We start from the raw sequence: 20,323 nt of genomic DNA on the forward strand, positions 1-20,323 counted from the left end.
TAAAAAGAGGTCCCTTTAATTTTTCGCGTGGGCAGCTTCTGCCGTGAACGTCTCGCTTCGGCTTTGTTCTTTGCGACGATGACAGTCGCTTGACGGCAGACTGGGGCAGGGCTGCCTGTAAAATCCGATACATCTCTCTCTGGTCGTTCGCGCATCTGTCCGATAGTCCAAAGTTTATTCAAATTAATCCAACGCATCGGGCATAATGGATCCCAATAGAATCATACAGGCTCTGAAGGGCACCATAGATCCAAACCTCAGGCTAGCGGCTGAGAATGAGCTCAACCAGGTCAGTGACCCATCGAGAGAAGTTTGTTTCTTTAGGAAACAGAAGCACTGACCATGAGAGCAGAACTGCATTCAGTGAATATGCTAAATTAAGGCCTGATTAAATGCATAAGGCAGGGCAATGTTCAATCCCTCTGTCTGCGTCATTAGTTTATCTTTGTTTACTCTTTAGATGGTTGTACTAACTAGTTGCAATGCATTAGTGTGCAACAATAGATGCAGATGCGGTTCTCTTCTGACAACCGACTAAATTATAATAATATTTGTTTCCTGTGCTGTAAGATCTGACCTGGTTTAGGTTTGATTCCCGAGAGGGAATAAATCCAATAAATCCCCTATGAATAATGTGTAATGTGCACTTCAACAGAGTTTATAGGTGTTATACTGTGATGTGACATTTTTCATTGTGTCCTGATTCTGCTGCATGTAAAAAAACATTGCTACAGACCACTGATGCAATTCAGTGCAATCCACACTCTGTGCAAACAAAGCACTCCATATAAAGTCATTTCTCTTCCAGATGAACTCGTATGTGTGTTTAGAAGAGCGGATGTGGCTGCATACAAAATCTGTGTTTTTTAAATTAACACACTAATTTAATTTTTTTTATTTTTTAGTTCAATTAGTTTCATTATTTCAGTTCAGTTTTGACATCCTGTTGGTTGTTTGTTTGTTATATTTGTTAAAGACAGAATTTATTGAAATTTCATCGTTTTAAATCTAGTTATTGGCTACAGGTAGCATAAAACCAACAATTTTGTGTGATAATGTAACATTTTGGTGCTATACTGGGTCACCATTTGTTCTTGATCCTGAAGAAAAAAAAACTGAGAACGCTGACACATGAATCAAGAAAGAATTTTAAATGTTTTTATTTTTCAGTCCTACAAGATCATCAACTTCGCTCCAACTCTGTTGCAGATCATTGTTTCGGAGCAGGTGGAGTTTCCTGTGCGACAGGCAGGTAAGAGCTTTTCTCATCCTTTAGCGTTTTGATGCTTTTTGTACTTTAAGAAAATACTGATCGATCAAGCTGAGTGAATCTGAATGACTCAACTGAGTTGAGACATGTGCATTCTGATTGGATGAAATAGTCATTATGTTCTTGCTCTAGCTGCCATCTACTTGAAGAACATGGTGAGTCAGTACTGGCAGGACAGAGAGCCCACATTGGGAGAGGTGGCATTTCCTTTCAACATCCATGAAAACGATCGTGGACAGATCCGAGAAAACATGGTGGAGGCCATTATTCGCTGTCCAGAGTCCATAAGGTGAGTCAGTTGTGCCAGTATGTGATTTTTGCAGGTGTTATTACTTGAAAATGACTTTTTTTGTTGTTGGTTGGCAGGGCTCAGCTGACAGTATGTTTGCGTGCCATAATAAAACACGACTTTCCTGGACGGTGGACGGGTGTAGTGGACAAAATTAACCTGTACCTGCAGTCACAGAACAGTGGGAGTTGGTACGGGAGTCTGCTCGCTCTTTATCAACTCGTCAAAAACTATGAGTGAGTGAACCACAAGTTTCATCACTGAACCAAATCCATCACTGAAACGTTTCAAATGCAAACTGTTGCTTTTAGCTAGAATACAAGTTCATAATCCATAATAACACTTCCTCAATTGAAAAAGTTCATCCCCTGTTGCCCTCTCACTTCAAAATTTACCAACATATTTGTTTTAAACTGTTTTGATCTGTGCATATTTCTCTCCTTATTCAGATTAGACTACTTTTTCACTGTACAAAGCAATATTATGGATAGATGTTAGCTGAAATAATAATAATGAAAATTAATAATGGTTTTGGTTTTATAAATACGCAACTTTTTTGCAACTGTGATGTTTATATCACCAGTTTGGGCTCTCATTCTGATGGGACCCATTTACTGCAGAGCATGCATTGATGAGCAAGCGATGTAATGCTATATTTTTTCAAATCTGTTCTGATGAAGAAACTCATTTTCAACTCGGTTGGCCTGAAGTTAAGCAAATTTTCAGAACTATGTTTTAAATGAGAGGTTAAATAGAAATTTTTTTATGGAAGTTGATCATTATGGTTCTGTGGTGGTCAGGTTTAAGAAGGCTGAGGAGAGGGACCCCCTGCTGGCTGCGATGCAGATCTTCTTGCCTCGGCTCCAGCAACTCATCACTCAACTCCTGTCTGATGCCACCTTCATCTCAGTTCTGATCCAGAAGCAAATCCTAAAGATCTTCCATGCACTTGTACAGGTGTGTTTGAATTTTTTTTTTTTCATTTGTGTACCAGGTTAGTCCCAGCAGGTCAGTGCTAAGTCCCTGTTTGTGTTTGTGTCTGCAGTATTCCCTTCCACTACAGCTGATCAGTAACACAGTCATGACCTACTGGATGGAGATCCTGCGGACAGTTGTCGATCGGGACGTCCCTGCAGTAAGTTTGCGATGCTTTATCTACAGTTAAGGTCTTATTGCACACTGGTAAAGCACTTTGGGTGTGCAACAATGCACAATAAAGCTCTATATAAATGCATCATTCATTCACTCATTCATTCATTATTGGTAAATATGATTCCATGACTTTATGCTGAATGATTTTCAGGAAACTCTGGAAGCTGATGAGGATGATCGACCGGAACTGATCTGGTGGAAATGCAAGAAATGGGCTCTGCACATCATCACGAGAATGTTTGAGAGGTGATTAAACAAGCCAGAACACAAGCCTCATTTGTGGGCACTTTATTGATCTCACAATAGCAGACATAAAAACAGAGCAGCACTCAGTAATTAATATAGTTTTTGTATTTAAATAATGCAATTATATTATATTATATTTCTTATATATTAATTGATAATTTTTGGAAGATTATTTACATTAAGTTTTTAAATCAAAATAATTTGTGTATAACATTTTATGTTTCTATATTTTGTATGTTTATTTTAAATTATCAACATAATTTATTTTTTATTTACCATTAATTTTATTTTTATTTATTTATATTATTATTATTATTATTATATCATTAATTTAATATTCAAATAATACTATTATTTTTTTGAATATTTCAGTTACTATTATTATTAGTAGTAGTATATTTATGTGTATTTTTTCTATTAGTGGTATATTTTGTGTGATCACAATAACTTCTAATATTAGTACATTTTGTACATTAATTGTATTGTTTGGCAAAATATAATATTCTGTGTTTTAGCCATGCATTTTGTATAATCATAATGTCTTGTATTATATTATTATTTCTTATATAATTATTGTATATTTTGGATGATTATTTACATTAATTTTAAAATCAAAACAACTTTTTTTGTACAATATGTATTCTTTAAATATAGTTAGCATTTTTATTGTATTTCTTGTCACAATAACTGAATATTATTATTGCATAATGCATATACTATTAATGTAATATTCAAATAATTCTATTATTATTTATATATTAGTAGTAGTAGTAGTATATTTCTGTGTATTATATTTTTGTATATTATATTTTGTTATATTCTTTGATATTTGGATCACAAAAACTTTGTATTCGGTTACTTAGAATTATATTGTTGTATAATACATTTGTGTATTAGTGGTAGATTTGGTATAATCTCACTAACTATTATGTTACGTTATGTTATGTTACATTACGTTATGTTACATTATATTAATTGAATTGTGCTGATTTTCTGTTGTCAGATATAGCAGTCCAGGAAATGTGTCGAAGGAATATGTCGAGTTTGCTGACTTTTTCTTGAAGACATATGCTGTAGGAATCCAGCAGGTCTGAGAGACATTGTATGTAGTCCCATTGTACAGTGATTGTTTTTCCATGTTATCTATAAGATCGAGCTGCTGTTTTTCTTGCAGGTCTTGTTGAAAGTGATGGAGCAGCACAGACAGAGACAGTACGTGAGTCCTCGTGTCCTCCAGCAGGCACTGAGCTACATGACTCAGTGCGTCTCGCACTCGCTCACATGGAGACAGATGAAACCGCACATGCAGGTGGGAACCAGCGTCACATGACTTCATATAAATGATGTCTTCCATACAGCGTAATATCTCTGTCTCTGCAGACTATAACTCAGGAGGTGGTGTTTCCTCTGATGTGCTATAAAGATGAAGATGAAAGACTATGGCAGGAAGATCCATATGAGTACATCCGCATTAAATTTAGTCAGTGAGCTTTATTATTTTTTTGACCTTATCTCTTTGTAACTCAATGTGCTTTTGTTGCCATTAAGTTCTTTAAAGATTGTGTCATTGCACTAGTTTCTCATATTGTCCAATTTATGAATAGGAGAGGGTGTAAAAAGGAAGATGTTTTCTGATTTAAAAATCTCTAGCATTATTACATTCCAGCTGGGAAATTTAGTGTAATGAATTAAAGACTTCCTAGTCATCGGGAAGAAGGAGGCGGGAACCGGCGGACAATCAAATAACACTTTAAAAATCAAAATAAACACAAAACAGCGCACCAGCCCCTCACGGATGACTGATGCGCTCAAATAAAAATCAAAACACAACTAAAAGCCCAGGCCTGGTCCTCTCTCGTCCTTCACTGTCGTCGCTCCAGTTTTATATCCTTCCATCTCCTACGTGGGACTCGAGACCGGCAGTGGGTCGCAGGTGTCACTGATTTCCCAATCATTGCCGGCCTCCCTCCTTGTTCCCACGTCCCTCGGCCCCGCCCCACTCGCCACATTTAGTTTTCAAATTTGCAGTCAATTTTTTTTATTTTTTTCGTCATAACTCAAAAGTATCTATGCATAATATATTAATGACTCGGAAAATAAATGCTGTTTATTTTCTAAATGCATAATTATTTATTTATTTTATAGTTTTTAATGTATTTATTTCTGTAGTATTTTAATACTTTTTTTCAACTAGCTTTTCTCTCCTTTTTTGGTCGTTAAAGTTGATTAAAGACAACATCATCGCACTCATTTCAGGGTTTCTGTTTGTTTCGCAACTCTGGGGTTCATTTCCTCTCTCAGTGAATTCAGGAATAGAAGCTGTTGTTTTTGATTGTGTAGTGATCTGATTGGCTGATCTCTGTGGTTGCCTGTGTGTGTGTATTCTGCTGTAGATAAGTATGATGATCATGTGTCTCCCACCACGGCCGCTCAGACTCTATTGCGTACAGCATCCAGGAAGAGGAAGGAGGTGAGTCCACCCTCAGACCGCTCTTTAACTCCAGAGCTCTTGTTTACAGTTACATTCCAATGAAACACTCCAGACTCAGATCTGATCAGAATTACTTGCTAGAGATACTGGAGGGAAGAAGCTTTCAAGGGAAGGATTTAGAGTGACATAACCATTGTATTTCATTGCAGGTGCTGTTTTTTACAGGTACATTTTCCACATTTTAGGGGGTAAATGGGTTCTGTCATCGCTTGTGGGTTTGTGCACTCGTTATTTTTGATGTCCTTCTCAGGTCTTGCCTCAGATGATGGAGTTTTGCCATCAGATCCTCATGGATCCCAACGCTGACCCCCGCAGGAAGTACGGGGCGCTGTATATGATCGGTGCCTTGGCTCTACAATTGATAAAGGTTCGATTTAATTAGCAAGATCTTCTCTGTGCTCCCAGTTTAATTACGTGCTTTCTGCATTAGTGTTCCTGCATGTGCTTATCTTTCTGCAGAACCGGGTGTACAGGGACCAGACGGAGCTCATGTTACAAAACTATGTGTTTCCTCTGATCAACTCTAATCTGGGCTACTTAAGGGCCCGGGTGAGTGAGTGTTTACTGCCAACCGTTAACTCCCAGATGACATTATTAAATGTTACTGTATAACTCATCAAAAAAACCTCATAACGCCAAAGCACTTGAAAATATGGTGAAAAATAAAAACCCTTTATTCTCACATGGCTTACTGTATAACTATTCAGTAGGGATTCGTGTTTTTTATTTTATTTATATACTTTGATTAGTTTTATTGCTATTTAAAAACATTAAATATATTTTTGATAATTTCTTTTGTTATGTACTTTTGAAATTTATTGTTTTATTTTATTTTTTCTAAATGGTTTTAATTTTTCAGTTTTTTTGTTTTAGTTTTATTTTATAGTTTTAGTTCTTAAATTGTTGTTTAACTTATTTTATTTCATTGAATATTTTATTTCATATTTTATTTTAAGTATTTTATTTCAATTAATATATTTTTAAAAAATTTTATAGTTTTCGGATAGGATTTAGTCAGGATAGTCAACTTATCATCCGAACAGCAAATTAGTCAGTTATTGAGTTTTTCTTTACATTTAAAGTCTTCTTAAATAAAATGTTAAGATCTTTTCAGAAAGCGTTTTTGGCTTGATTACTAATTATTAGACTGTCAGCACAATAAAAGCATTTCAGACAATTGTCTCCAAATTCAGTCCACTAAAGCGCCGCTGTTTAAGCCATCAGAGCACCGCGTTCTTTACAAAATCTCCAACAATAAATTTCAGGACAATTACTGTCAAATTTCAAATGGCCTGTGAAATGCTGTTAAAATGCATACTTTGTCTCTTTTTTTGTTGGGACTATAACAGTTTTCAGCAATTTAAACAGTTTTCAGCAATTTAAGTAACCATTAAGTCATGGTTATTTGTTGGCTATCTGTCTTTTACCCTATTAATGTTCTGTGCTCCTAGTCTATAGTCCATTTCTGGTGGGCATGACAAACTATTTGCTCTAACAACCCACGAGTAGTTGAATTTGAAAGGATATTTTGCACAGAGCTTTTGCTATCAAAACTGCATCTGTCGAGAGTCCTTCAAAGCATCACTGGTTTCCATGGTGGCATGATTCTGGTCTTTCTGTGGTGTGTGTGTGTGTGTGTGTGTGTGTGTGTGTGTGTGTGTGTGTGTGTGTGTGTGTGTGTGTGTGTGTGTGCACAGTCGTGCTGGGTGCTGCACTCGTTCAGTCCTTTGAGTTTCCATAATGAGCTGGTCCTGAAGAACGCTTTGGAGCTGGTCAAACAGAACCTAGTGGATGACAAGGAGATGCCTGTCAAAGTGGAAGCAGCCTTTGCACTGCAGACTCTCATCAGGAATCAGGAGCAAGGTCTGATCTCACACACACGCACACACACTGAAAGGGAAACACTTTGAAACTGGAAAAGTACTACAACTCAGTCTTTGAATGTTGTTTCGGTGAGGCCTTGACTGGAAGTTTAAATTGGTTATACACATTTTTAGTTGAATACTTCTGTTTATGGAGTGAGGTGAAGTTCTGAGGAATGTAGTTTGCGAGGTTGCTGCTATGGTGTTGCTAAGTGGCTTTTAAGTAGTTGCGACGGTCTGTGGACTGGTTGTTAGGGTGTTGCTAAAACTTTGCTATATTGACAAAAAATTATATCTCAATACTATTCGGGATCTTAGTGCTGGGCGGTATACCAGTTCATACCGAAAACCGGTGTATATTTACATTACGATGTTAATTTTTAATATACCACCATACCGTATTTAATTACTCAACATTCGGAACGAACATTATGCTGCGCGACACTGTTTCAGACGAACCCTTTATATACATAAAAAAAAATGGACACAGCAACCCAATTGGATTCAACGGAGACAAGTGAAGTCAATTAGAAGCACACACTTCCTGGGGGTCGAGCGTACTGCGCAGACTCAAACTGAGTTTGATGACGTAGATGTCACGTGAGCAACCTGTAAGTCTTCCAATCGCTGTGCCAAGAGAAATCTGAATCACCACTGAATCTTCCAGAGAAGGCGAGCGTGAACAGTAGCAAATTTTGTTAAGTATTCTGATTAATTATCTCCCTTGACTTTATGCCTCCACGTCCCCCCGATAGCCTCATAGACAGTAAAAGATTGTCTGCGAGCTTCTCCTCCTGTCCGTACGGTAATTTCTCTACTGTGCGACAGAGAGTCGCTGGTTATGACGCAATCGTTAACCTATTTTTTTACAAAAACTGCTTCTACGGGACCATAACGTAAAATACAAGGTAATGGAGCCTTTATACATGTTCGTGTTTCTTTAGAAATAATTTATGGACAAATGGAGTCTTTAAACGCCTCAGATGTAAAGTTATTAGCTGTCAAAGTGACGCCAAAATGAATGGGAGTCAATGGAATGCTAACAGCAGGTGGGGGTCCGCTAGCCAATGCTTCAATAAACTATGAAACCCTGCCCCCCTGCTTGGAGAGGGTAAACGTTACGCCTGTTTTACACCTAGTCTGTCTGCAGTTCATATTAACGGATTCCAGCTGCACAAGGTAGAGGTCCGTCAGTGCGTTTAAGGAGCGGTGCGTCTGCAGCAGTGGAGCGATTGTTAACATACTGACTCTATTTTTGCTGTGCTGCAGGCGCATTTATTGAATTAAAGTGAAAGCACATTGTTCGTGGGAAAAATGAACATGGATTGACATGGAAACGCAGTCATTTTACAATAAATGTAAACGAATTAAAGCCTACTGTGTTTCACACGCAAGACATGGGTTTTTGGCTAGGTTTAAAACAAGAAAAAGAGCACTTTTAGATAAACAAGGAAAACAATATATATGTTCACTTTTATGGAAGCAGAAAAACAAAGTTCATTAAGACCAGTGGGATTGCTTGTGATAAAGATTTAAATGCAAAAGGCATGAGAGCATTTTTTTTACATGATATGAAATCAAAACAATGAACAAATGTTGTGTTTGTGGACTAAACCAATGCGGATCAGTAGCGGACTGCAAACGCGTCCCGTGTGAAAGCACAATGAGTCCGTGCTGCGGACTGCATATGCACTGCAGACGGAGTATGTGTGAAACAGGCTTTAAACCCAAAAAGAGGAGCTGGGTCTGTTGTTTGGAGGTTTTTTGGTTTCCAAAAATCCGACGTCGACCAAACATTGATTGTATGCAAGTGCTGTTGGGCTAAAATTGTCGCCAAAGGTGGCAACACGAGCAATTTGCTCCAGCACCTTAGCCGCAAGCACGTCTTGGAATATCAACCAGCAGAAAATGCATTGTACACCTGATGATGCATGAAAAAAAAAACGTCATAAACCGGAAAACCGGCATAATTTTGAAAAAAAAAAAACATGAATTTTTGGTCAAACTGCCCAGCACTAAAAGAGGCTCGTCATGGATAAATAAACATGACACTAAAATCGCCAGTAGGTGGCAGCAAGTGCCTGTCTTAAGAAGTGATTCATTGACTTCAAATAAATGGAGGGTCAGAAAGCTCTCGGATTTCATCAAAATATCTTAATTTGTGTTCCGAAGAAGAACGAAGGTTTTGGAACGACATAAAGGTCAGAAATGAATAGCAGAATTTTGCTGGTGTGTTCTGCTATTATGTTGCTGCTGTAGATTCTGCTGGAGCCTTTCAGGGTAGTCGCTTTAACTGGATTCCTAGGGCATTTAAATGTAGTTTCTAGGGTGTTTAAGGTCATTTCTGGACAGTGTTATTGATTAACCCACAGAATGAGAAGCTTAAAATAAAAGTATGTAGGCTTATCAAGATGCAAACAGAAGGAAAATAAATACGCCTGCTTCCATTTGAGAACAAAATGCAGAACACTAATGCACTTAATATGCCGCAAATTAATTTTGCTAAATTAAATTAGTTGACTCTCTGTAATTGGTTTAAGAAACAATTGGATTAACCTATTTAAATCGAAGTCTGCTGTCTGCCTGTCCAGTACTTGCATAATTCTTCCCTCTTTCTGCCTTTTGTGTATTGTGTGAGTGCAGCTAAGGTCTACATCCGGCCCTTCATCAAGCCTGTGATGCAGGAGCTGCTGCACATCATCAAAGAAACGGAGAACGATGAACTCACCAGCGTCATTCAGAAGATGATCTGTGAATACAGCGAGGAAGTGGCCGTCATTGCGGTGGATATGACGCAGAACCTGGTACTGTACTCGTCTTCTCAGTTTAGCATTCAGTAAGGAGACGGTTTCATGCTAAATGAGGTTTTTGTGCACAGGCGGAGATCTTCAGCAAGATTATCCAGAGTGAAGAATACGAGGAAAGTGAATATAAGTCTGAGATGGCTCTGGGTATCCTCAGCACCATAGACACTATCCTTACAATCATGGGGGACCGAAAAGAGGTTTGGACATGCCTTTTTCATGAGTTTTTAGCATGAGAAGAAAACGATATATATTTATTTATATTTTCCGATATATTTGGGAAGTAAATGTATCCTTTTATTCAGCATGGACTGATTGATATATTTAATTAGTCAACATGATAACATTTAAAATGTTAAGGTTAAAAATCTTAAAATTTTAAATGATAATATTCATTGCTGGTATATCAGCTTGCAAAAATATTTTATTTTATTTTTGAATTATTATTATCGTTTTGTTGAGGCTCCAGAGTGCCTTTAAGTATTCCAAAAAAAGTCAGTTGTGCATTGGATTCATTTTTGATGGAATCTTTCTTTTAAATAAAATTGTTGCACGTATTTCAGAATTATGCAAAAATTATTATATACTCTTGAATAAAAATATAATATTAATATGAAAAAATATCCTTGCTGTTTGTTTCCATATAATGAAAGTGAATGAACTGCATTTTTTCCATGTTTTTATAAATCATACACTTGGATTAATTCCAAGTTTTTTAGTTTTTTTTAAGTCATGCACTAACTTTGTACAAGGAGCGGACTGAAATGTCAGATTCATGAACAAATAGTTCTTTTGACTCATGTCAAAATTGAGTAAGTTTATCCAGTTCACAAAACTGGTCTGAATGATTTGTTCGCAAATGAGAATGATCATGTTTGGGTGAAAGATGTCTTTAAATTGCATCAAACTTAGTTTGAACATGTTGTGATATTTCTGAAAACAGAAATGAGGTTGATATATTTCCCTTCTTTCTCTATTTCTATCAATCTTAGATCAGTCAACAGCTGGAGGGAATATGCCTGCAGGTGATCGGTCTTATTCTGCAGAAACCCATCATAGGTATGGCAGGTGTGTGTGACACTTTTTTCGACTTCAAGATGATTTTTTTTAATGGATTTTTGCATTAATATAAAACGTTTTAGTGACATTTCATTAATAACATAATTTTTTTTTTAAGACATCCCCATTATGATTTTTAAAGCACATTTACAGTGATAAATACAGTGATATGATGGGAGTGAAAACAGAAGAGATATGGTTACCTTCTGAAGCTGTCAGTTTGAACACCGCTTAAAAATGCACCATTTGACCACTTGGTGGAGCTTGGAATTAAAATTTCAATATCAATCATTTTTAATACTGCAAAATATATATCGTTTTGACTGTCCTCAAAACATAATGTCTCTGTTTCAGAAGCGATCGGTCACATTCTCTCTGTCTTTTTCAGAGTTTTATGAGGAGGTCTTGTCGCTGGCGTTTGGACTCACCTGTTATTCCATCTCCCCTCAGATGTGGCAGCTGTTGGGGGTCCTGTACAACGTCTTCCAGCACGACTGCTTTGACTACTTCACAGGTCTCAGACACACATGTAGCTCCGATACTTCACCTGTGGTGTAAAACACAGCCAAGAGCCAAGCTCAGACTTGATCTCTCCACTCCACCTTAAACTATAAATCATGTCATGATTGAACGAGGTTGAAAGTGTCATTAAGATGATGGATGTGCGAATTTACGTGAGTTATTTGAAAATGATTGTGGTGATATTGAGAACTTGGTTAATGATGTGATTTATCTCCTTGTTGATGCAGATATGATGCCCCTCTTGCACAATTATGTTACTGTGGACACAAATATACTGCTGTCAGACCCCAAATACCTGGAGGTCATTTACACCATGTGCAAAAAGGTCTCATTATGCATTTCCTCTATTACATTATTCAATTTAAAGGGTATTTATGTCATTCTTCCATATGCATTCGACATTTGAACTTTTGACCTCTCATCCCCCAGGTCCTAACTAGTAATGCTGGGGAAGACCCAGAATGCCATGCTGCCAAACTTTTAGAGGTTATTATATTACAGTGTCGTGGACGTGGTATTGACCAGGTAAGTTGTTTGTGGAGGTTGACATGTAACTTGTTGATGTTAAAAATGTTATTTTTGTGTGTGTGTTCTTTTTATATATATACTATTTTAGTTTTATTAATATTTGAAATTAGAATTTTCAATTCTTCAATATTTTTTTTTTTTACTATTTTATTTTTGTATTAGTTTCTATGTCCCTGTTTCTTCTCTCTCTCTCTCTCTCTCTCTCTCTCTATATATATATATATATATATATATATATATATATATATATATACATACAGTACAGACCAAAAGTTTGGAAACATTACTATTTTTAATGTTTTTGAAAGAAGTTTCTTCTGCTCATCAAGCCTGCATTTATTTGATTAAAAATACAGAAAACAAATGTAATATTGTGATATATTATTACAATTTAAAATAATTGTTTTTAAATGTATTATACTTTAAATTATCATTTATTTCTGTGATGCAAAGCTGAATTTTTAGGATCATTATCACATGATCCTTTAGAAATCATTCTAATATGATGATTCATTATCAAAGTTGGAAACAGTTCTGCTGCTTAATATTTTTTCAGAACATGTGATACTTTTTTAGGATACTTTGATGAATAAAAAGTAAAAAAAAAAAAAGAAGAAGCTATGTTTTTAAAATATAAATATTTTGTAATAACAATATACACTACTGGTCAGTAATTTTTCTTTCTTTCTTTTTTTTTAATAAAATCAATACTTTTATTCAGCAAGGATGTATTAAATTGATAAAACGTAAATAAAGAAAATATATTATTAGAATATATATTATTAGAATTTTTTTTATTGTGAATAAATGCAGTTCTTTTTAACCTTTTATTCATCAAATATATTAGACAGCAGAACTGTTTCCAACACTCATAATAAATCAGAATATTAGAATGATTTCTAAATGATCATGTGATAGACTGGATGTTACATGTGACACTGAAGGCTGGAGTAATGATGCTGAAAATTCAGCTTTGCTTCACAGAAATAAATTATTTTTTTAAAGTATATTCAAATAGAAAACTATTATTTTAAGTTGTAATTATATTTCACAATATTACTGTTTTTTCTGTATTTTTGATCAAATAAATGCAAGCTTGATGAGCAGAAGAAACTTCTTTCAAAAACATTAAAAATAGTAATGTTTATATATATATAATATTATTATAATATTATTATTATATATTATAATTTTTTTTTTTTTATGACTTTTTTTTTTTTTTTATGACTTTTTGTGTCGTTTTAAAGTAAATAAAAATATATTTCTTAATTAAACAGTTTAGTTCATTTTATATTATATTTAATATGTTTCAGTTCTTGTTCAGTTGTGGTTTATTAATTTATAGTTAATAATTTTAGTGCTTTAACTATTTTATATATGTATTGTTTTCATTTCAATAACCAGAAATGTTTTAAATGGTTTTAGTTTAAAGAAACTATAATAGCCATGATCAGTATGGTTTAATTGATTAATGGTGTGTATTACTGGTTTAATGAGCTATATCAAATGTGCACATTGATGTAACATCAAATCTGGTGCCTTTGTGTGTTTATTAGTGTATCCCTTTGTTTGTGGAGGCCGTGTTGGAGCGGTTAACGCGAGGTGTGAAGACCAGCGAGCTCCGCACCATGTGTCTACAGGTGGTGATCGCAGCTCTGTACTACAGCCCCACTCTACTGATACACACACTGGAGAACATCCGCTTCCCACACAGCCCAGAGCCAATCACAGCGCAGTTCATCAACCAATGGATGAACGACACCGAGCTCTTCTTAGGGTAAGGCTGCTTGCACAGGAAATGCCTTACATATGGTTCAGAAGGTCACATGCACTTTATTAACAGAGATTGATTTAGATGAAACACATTTATCTGTATTTATGCTCATATGGCAGCTGTTCTTGACAGGGATGTACACTGTTTTAATCTAAATTTGGAATGGTTTAAAATTTCTGTTAAATTCCGGAATTTCAATTGTGGTACTGAATTTGAATTTTGAATTTGAGGAAATAGAATTCTATAACTACTGGATATATAGTTTGAAATAATGACTGCCATCTTTTTAGTTATGAATTCTAAACATATTAACACTCAGTATGTGTGGAGTACTCCCAGAAACATTTCAATTCAGATTACAATTCAATTCTGATTCACACTCATTTTTGCATTCTGATTGATTGTTTGCCAATTCTGGTTAGTGGGTGTCACTGCCATCCTTTTAGTTCGCTTAGAAATCTTTACTTCCCTTTAAATGAACTATATTCATCAAATGATATTTGATCAAACTACATATTTAATTAAAGTGTATGATTGCTTGTTGTTGCTTATTGTTGTCTACCACAGACTACATGATCGTAAGATGTGCATCATTGGGCTGAGTGTTTTGATGGAGCTGCCCAGCCGCCCTGCAGTCCTGGAGGAAGTTGCAGGTCAGATCGTTCCCTCTATCCTTCTCCTCTTCCTGGGTTTAAAGCACATCTATGCGTCCCGAGAGCTCAACAAACCGGAGCAGCTCGCCAGAGCTCAAGGCACAGAGGAGGAAGAGAATGGTGAGATTGTGTGTGACTGAGAGACGTTTTTAAGCATTTCACTTGCAGAGTGTTTACTGTCTGTACCTTTAAGACTTCCATATGTAAATGACCTCATTTACATATATAGAACCTTTAGAGGTACCATAGCAATTGCTCTAATTAAACAAGGGTCACAGGAGAGTCAGGAGATGTTTTGTTGCAAAAAACCTTGACTAGTGTAACAAATTACTTTTAATTATGTATAAAATAGCTGCTTTAACAGAAGAACACAGCAAATAGAATATAATTATGTATTTCGTGACCTGCGGAGTCCAGTGTTTGTTGTTGCTGTTGTTTGGTGGTCTGTATAGTTATATTAATCTCACAGTTTCATCAAGTCCTTGTCTCACTTCACCTCAGGTAAACTTAGTCCCTGCTCAGGAAGTACTATTTCTGGCATATATAGCTTCAGGTTGGTCTTTAGTCATCAGGGTTTACGGACGACTGAGAACTGATTGCATTGCTCTAACAGGACCCCGGAGACATGGGGAATGGAGGAACGACTTGTGCATGTTAGTTTAACATGATTCTGAACCTTTGGGCTTCGAGCACTTGACTCTGATGAATTAAACCGATATTCACGACCCTTCATGATCCAATAGGCTCTCAGTGTCTGGGTTGAAGAGGCAACTATGCAGTATTGCATTTAAGTATAAATCTTACCAAATTAAGTGAGAGGTTTATTAGGAGGGATAGTTTACCTCAAAATTAAACTTTTGTCATCATTTACTCATTCTCAAGTTGTTCCACACCTGTGTGAATGTCTTTATTCTGCTGTACACAAAAGATGTTTTGAAAAATGTTGGCAACCGAGCAGTTTCTGGTCCCCATTGACTTAGTAAAGTATAGAACAAAACCACTGTGGAATTCAGTGGGGAGCAGAAACTGCTCGGTTGCCCACATTCTTCAAAATACCTTCTTTTGTGTTCAGCAATTTGGAGTAACTTAGGGGTGAACAAATGATGGAGCAATTTAGATTCAAATAAAAAAAGTTTAGTCATCATTCACACTTCATTTCTAACATAAAAGATGATATTTTGAAGAATGTTAGCAAACAAGAAGTTGACGGTAGCCCTTGGCTTATATAGTAAGGGAAAAAAAGTGCTATGGAAATCGATGGCTACCTGCAACTGTTTGGTTACCAACATTCTTCAAATTATCTTCTTTTACCACCTTTGTTTCTTCCAGTGTTTACTTTGGTTTGTGACAAACTAATAATCGTAATTTGGTGTAATTTATACTATGATGAAAAATATGCAAATTTGCATGTAGTTTTTCTTTCATGTTAAAACCAACAATTTATACATTCCAAAATGTTTCTTGTAGATCATCGACAAGGGCTTTTTTCGCTTTGTTCTATTGGGACCGGTAGTGTGAGATTCAAACACTGGAAATGTCTATTTTTAGTAGTGACCTTTACTTCAACAAGATCCAGACTACATCACCAAGCCCCTCCTCCTCACTACCCTGGGTTAAGAAATTCATCATGTCTGTTTTCCAGAGGAGATTCCTAGCGATGAGGATGAGGTCACACAGAAAGGGGTGGCCCTTGGGTCATCGGGCGCTCCCACTGGGAATGACGATGAAGATGATGAGGACGATAATGAATACTGGGATGATGAAGGTCTGGAGGGGACCCCATTTGAGGAGTACAGCACACCACTAGACTATGACAACGGAGAGGATGAATATCAGTTTTTCACCGCCTCCCTGCTCCGTATGCACATTTTTTTACTCCATAATATACCACCCATGTACATTTACATAATACATAAATTATATGTCACGCTATGCCATATTTGCATAAAACAGCCCCACCCACATCTCGTTTGTCCAAAATCGGCTTCATATTAATAAATATTAAATAAAAGGGTAGTCCATGCATAATATGTCCATACACTCGTTTTAGTCAACATCAAGAATTGAGGTAAAAAAATTATGAAGTGTTTTACCATTTAAAATTTTTATTTTTTTGGTTCATTTGAAGTGTAGTAAATACATTTTTAAAATTCTACATTTTTTTTATGTATTTTCAGAATTAAATTGGTCGTAGAAAATTGCATTCATTATAAATATTTAATTAAAAATTGTGTATTGCACTTCACACCGCAGGACAACTCCCCAAATGTCAAATAAGTTTTCCTTTGCTCAATATCAGTAGTGATTTTATGACTCCAATGTTTGTTTAATTATTTTTTATTCATTTATTTATCTATCTGTGGGATATATTTTCACATTTCCACACATTTTCCACAATTTTTAATCATCTTTTTTTACTTCGTTCATTTGAAATGATCCTATAGTTTGGCAAATTCATTTTTAAAATTAATAATATTCTGTGTAGTTTCTTAATTAACATGGTCATTAAAATCATATGCATCATTTTTTCTTTGCAAAAAGAAAAACATTTTATATTAATAATTTATTTAAACACCAACTTAAATTGATGCAGCACCAGTAATTGGAAACATTTCCTGTTGCAGGTGTTCAGAGTTCAGATGCAGGCTGGTATCAGTCCCTCACGTCACCTCTAAGCGAAAAACAGAGGAAACAACTGCAGGAGATCTATAACCTTGCCCAGCAGAGGAGGAGCGCAGGAGTCAAGGGACACTGGTAAGTGTGGATCAGTGCTTCACAACAACTAGAAGCAGCACATCAGCGTTAACTGCTTTAAGACTCCACAGAAAGCATGTTTATCTTGTACAAATATTCTGTATACACTACTGTTTAAAGTTTAAGGTCGGTAATTATTAATAATATTTCTGTAGGAAGACACTTATGCTTCCCAAGGCTGCATTTATTTGATCAAAAATGGAGTAATATTGTGAAATATTATTACAATTTAAACTGTGTTCTATTTTAAAATGTTATTTATTCCCGTGAGGCAAAGTAGAATTTTCAGCATCATTTCTTCAGTCTTCCGTGTCACAGGATCCTTCATTCTAATTTGCTGCTCAAGTAACATTTCTTATCATTACCAATGTTGAAAACAGTTGTGCTGCTTAATATTTTGTGCAAACCATGATACGTTTTTAAGGATGATTTTCTAAATATTTTATTGTGACAATATAAAAGTAACATTCAGTGACAGCACTATTAAATTAATATTGCATATATATTTCAGTCTCGCATCTATATATGATTTATGATATTGACCTCTCAAATGGATGGGACATTAATCGAAACAGTGATGTGTATGATTGAAAAACGGCAACATTTGCGTATTACTCAGCGACACAGATTAAGTATTTAAAAGCATTTGTCATCACTCTAGCGCATTAAACATTCACATTACATTATTTATCGGTCTGATGACTGCTGTTGTTACTTCAAGCACTTAAAATAATGTTCATCTCTCTGCAGAGATGTTCCAGTTGCAGGTTGGAGATACCTGACACTTTAGATTTGGATTTGAGTTCTGACATCGAAAACAGCTTAAACTCTGGAGACTAGAGACATCTCGGTCAGGATGGATGGGATCTTTAACCCAGGACCCAAAGCAAGCTCTTCAGATCCATGACTCTAAATAGGAATACTGAGACATCGTCAAAACTGGTCAGAAAGGCACCAGTGAAGTCGAAGAGGTTACTCTGGGTCACCCCTTCCCTGAAGCTGTGTGTGTGTCTGTGCATCTGTACAGAATTATGGGTGTTTGTGTATGTGTGCAGATGGGTGTGTGTGTGTATAAGTAATTTGCAATGAGTCAGTAAGAAACCCGAGCAAGGCAGTGAGGTGAGACATGTTGAGACAAGCAGGTGAGAGAGAGAGAGAGAGAGAGAGAGAGAGAGAGAGAGAGAGAGACAGACGGACACAGCTTCAGACTGACACACAGATGGAGGGATTTGTCGTGTTGGTCAGTGCCTTCAGAGATACGTAGGTATTTTTCTCCCCGAACTGATTTCGTGCACTGGCTAGATGTCAGAAGGACGATGTTTATAGCTGTCATATGTTTGTATGTTTCAGAGTTTGTTTTTCTAACAGTCTGTTTTCAGAATTAACTGAAGTCATTAAAGTTAATATAACACTATTGATTTGCAGTTTTTTATTATTATTATTATTATTTATGTATTTTTATTTTTTTACGATTATGCAGTCATGTAATCATTGATTTGTGTATATTTTCCGCATCATATTATTTAGCATATTTAACCGAATCGTATTTCATCCCAAAATCAAAGGAGAACTTGAAGAAATTATATTATACATTTTATTTTAAGAAAATGAAATCTATTTTAGTACAATTATAATTTTTATATGTAATTTTCCAGCAGTAAAGCACATTTTGCACAAATGTACTGCAATATGTGAAAATTGTTTTTATTTCTATATATATATATATATATATATATATATATATATATATATATATATATATAGTAAGTTTTTTTCTCCATATTTTTATTTATATATAATGTCATTGTTATATTTGCTAGAAATTATATTTTATAGAATTAAAAATTTAAAATGTATTTTTTTTTCTATTTTATATATATATATATTTATTTATTTATTTATTTATTTATTTATTTCACATTTTTGTTCCAAAAAAATGTATTCTATAAATATACATAAAATATTTATATATTCAGTACTTCAGATATTACCATGATATAATTTATTATTTTTTCTTTGTTGCATCTGCTACTGACAGTTGGTGGAAGGTGTTTAAATGTGCTTAATTGTCAAGAAAATTATTTCACAGTGCAAAAAAGCACCATCAGCAGTCAGTTTCGCTGTTCAGTCTGGTTGCAAGTGTTTTGACTGTAGGGAGCCACCAGATGTATTTAAACGGCCCCCTCAGAAGGGTAATTTTAACACTTCTTGCATAAAATCATGTTTAGCCAGATGTTCACCCGTCACTGAATCTTTCAGAGTGCGTTTATCATCGTGATTCATTATCCCTGTCTTCCTGTTCCATTAGCAAGTCCAAACCCAGAGCAATTTGCTTAAGACTGGTTCTGCGTGGAAGCACAGGTCACGGTCAAGGCAGTGCAATCATTGTGTGAAATATCCCACAGCTCTTTATTGATTTCCTGCCTGCGATCACTCTCTCTCTCTCTCTCTCTCTCTCTCTCTTATTCGCGCCATAATTAGCATTTATCTTTCTCTTTTATTCTTGTGTTCTCATTCTCTTCTTCAAAATTTCACCTTGGTAGCCATAGTTTCTGCCCGAATATACTGCTATAACCATAACGGATATTATGGAAACAATAAGATGCTTTCAGGTTCTGTTTGCCATTTTGTTCAATCTTTTTTTTTTAATAACTACAATTTATGCAAATTATAAAAAATCATACAATTGAATCAATAATCTTTAGACCTAACTAATGTCATACAAGTATAGTTGTGCACTATTTTGACAACAGTAAAAGCAACTGATTCTTCATATTACAGCCATTAATATCAAAGCACATTATCTGAACATTTAGTACCAACTAATAGTCGTTTGCTTGACATAAACTTGTTAAACTAGTAAATTACATGGCTTTTTGCCAGTTTTATTTCTTAGCTCTAATTTATGGAAACTTGTTT

The 20,323-nt window shown here is 35.4% G+C and overlaps 1 protein-coding gene across 5 annotated transcripts; it reads left to right on the forward strand.

Annotated features, from left to right (window-relative positions):
* The first annotated feature begins 123 nt into the window (after positions 1 to 123).
* On the forward strand, positions 124 to 18,818 carry LOC132105604 (importin-8-like). Of its 5 annotated transcripts, XM_059510846.1 has the most exons (25): positions 124 to 289; positions 1,171 to 1,252; positions 1,403 to 1,559; positions 1,637 to 1,795; positions 2,360 to 2,516; positions 2,605 to 2,694; positions 2,863 to 2,957; positions 3,961 to 4,045; positions 4,132 to 4,266; positions 4,338 to 4,437; positions 5,351 to 5,427; positions 5,699 to 5,815; positions 5,908 to 5,997; positions 7,146 to 7,311; positions 9,954 to 10,114; positions 10,189 to 10,314; positions 11,107 to 11,173; positions 11,562 to 11,687; positions 11,923 to 12,020; positions 12,125 to 12,220; positions 13,780 to 14,000; positions 14,565 to 14,770; positions 16,293 to 16,508; positions 17,275 to 17,404; positions 18,155 to 18,818. In XM_059510846.1, coding segments are annotated over exons 1-25 (3,042 nt in total). In that variant the 5' UTR covers positions 124 to 205; the 3' UTR covers positions 18,156 to 18,818. The 5 variants fall into 5 exon arrangements, 3 of the variants coding, with proteins under 3 accessions (XP_059366829.1, XP_059366830.1, XP_059366831.1); XR_009423967.1 differs by lacking the exon at positions 16,293 to 16,508 and having other exon boundaries at positions 11,107 to 11,182; positions 14,565 to 14,778; XR_009423966.1 differs by lacking the exons at positions 16,293 to 16,508; positions 18,155 to 18,818 and adding an exon at positions 15,152 to 15,303 and having other exon boundaries at positions 11,107 to 11,182.
* The last annotated feature ends 1,505 nt before the right edge of the window (positions 18,819 to 20,323 follow it).

This window comes from Carassius carassius, chromosome 26, assembly GCF_963082965.1.
Source record: "Carassius carassius chromosome 26, fCarCar2.1, whole genome shotgun sequence".
Taxonomy (NCBI): domain Eukaryota; kingdom Metazoa; phylum Chordata; class Actinopteri; order Cypriniformes; family Cyprinidae; genus Carassius; species Carassius carassius.

Bases quoted from the DNA above. Each gene is read 5' to 3' on its own strand.
- LOC132105604 (XM_059510846.1), top strand. From the start codon at position 206: ATGGATCCCAATAGAATCATACAGGCTCTGAAGGGCACCATAGATCCA. The intron at 290-1,170 runs GTCAGTGACCCA...TTTATTTTTCAG, and splicing joins CTGAGAATGAGCTCAACCAG to TCCTACAAGATCATCAACTT. The intron at 5,428-5,698 runs GTGAGTCCACCC...TGTCCTTCTCAG, and splicing joins CATCCAGGAAGAGGAAGGAG to GTCTTGCCTCAGATGATGGA.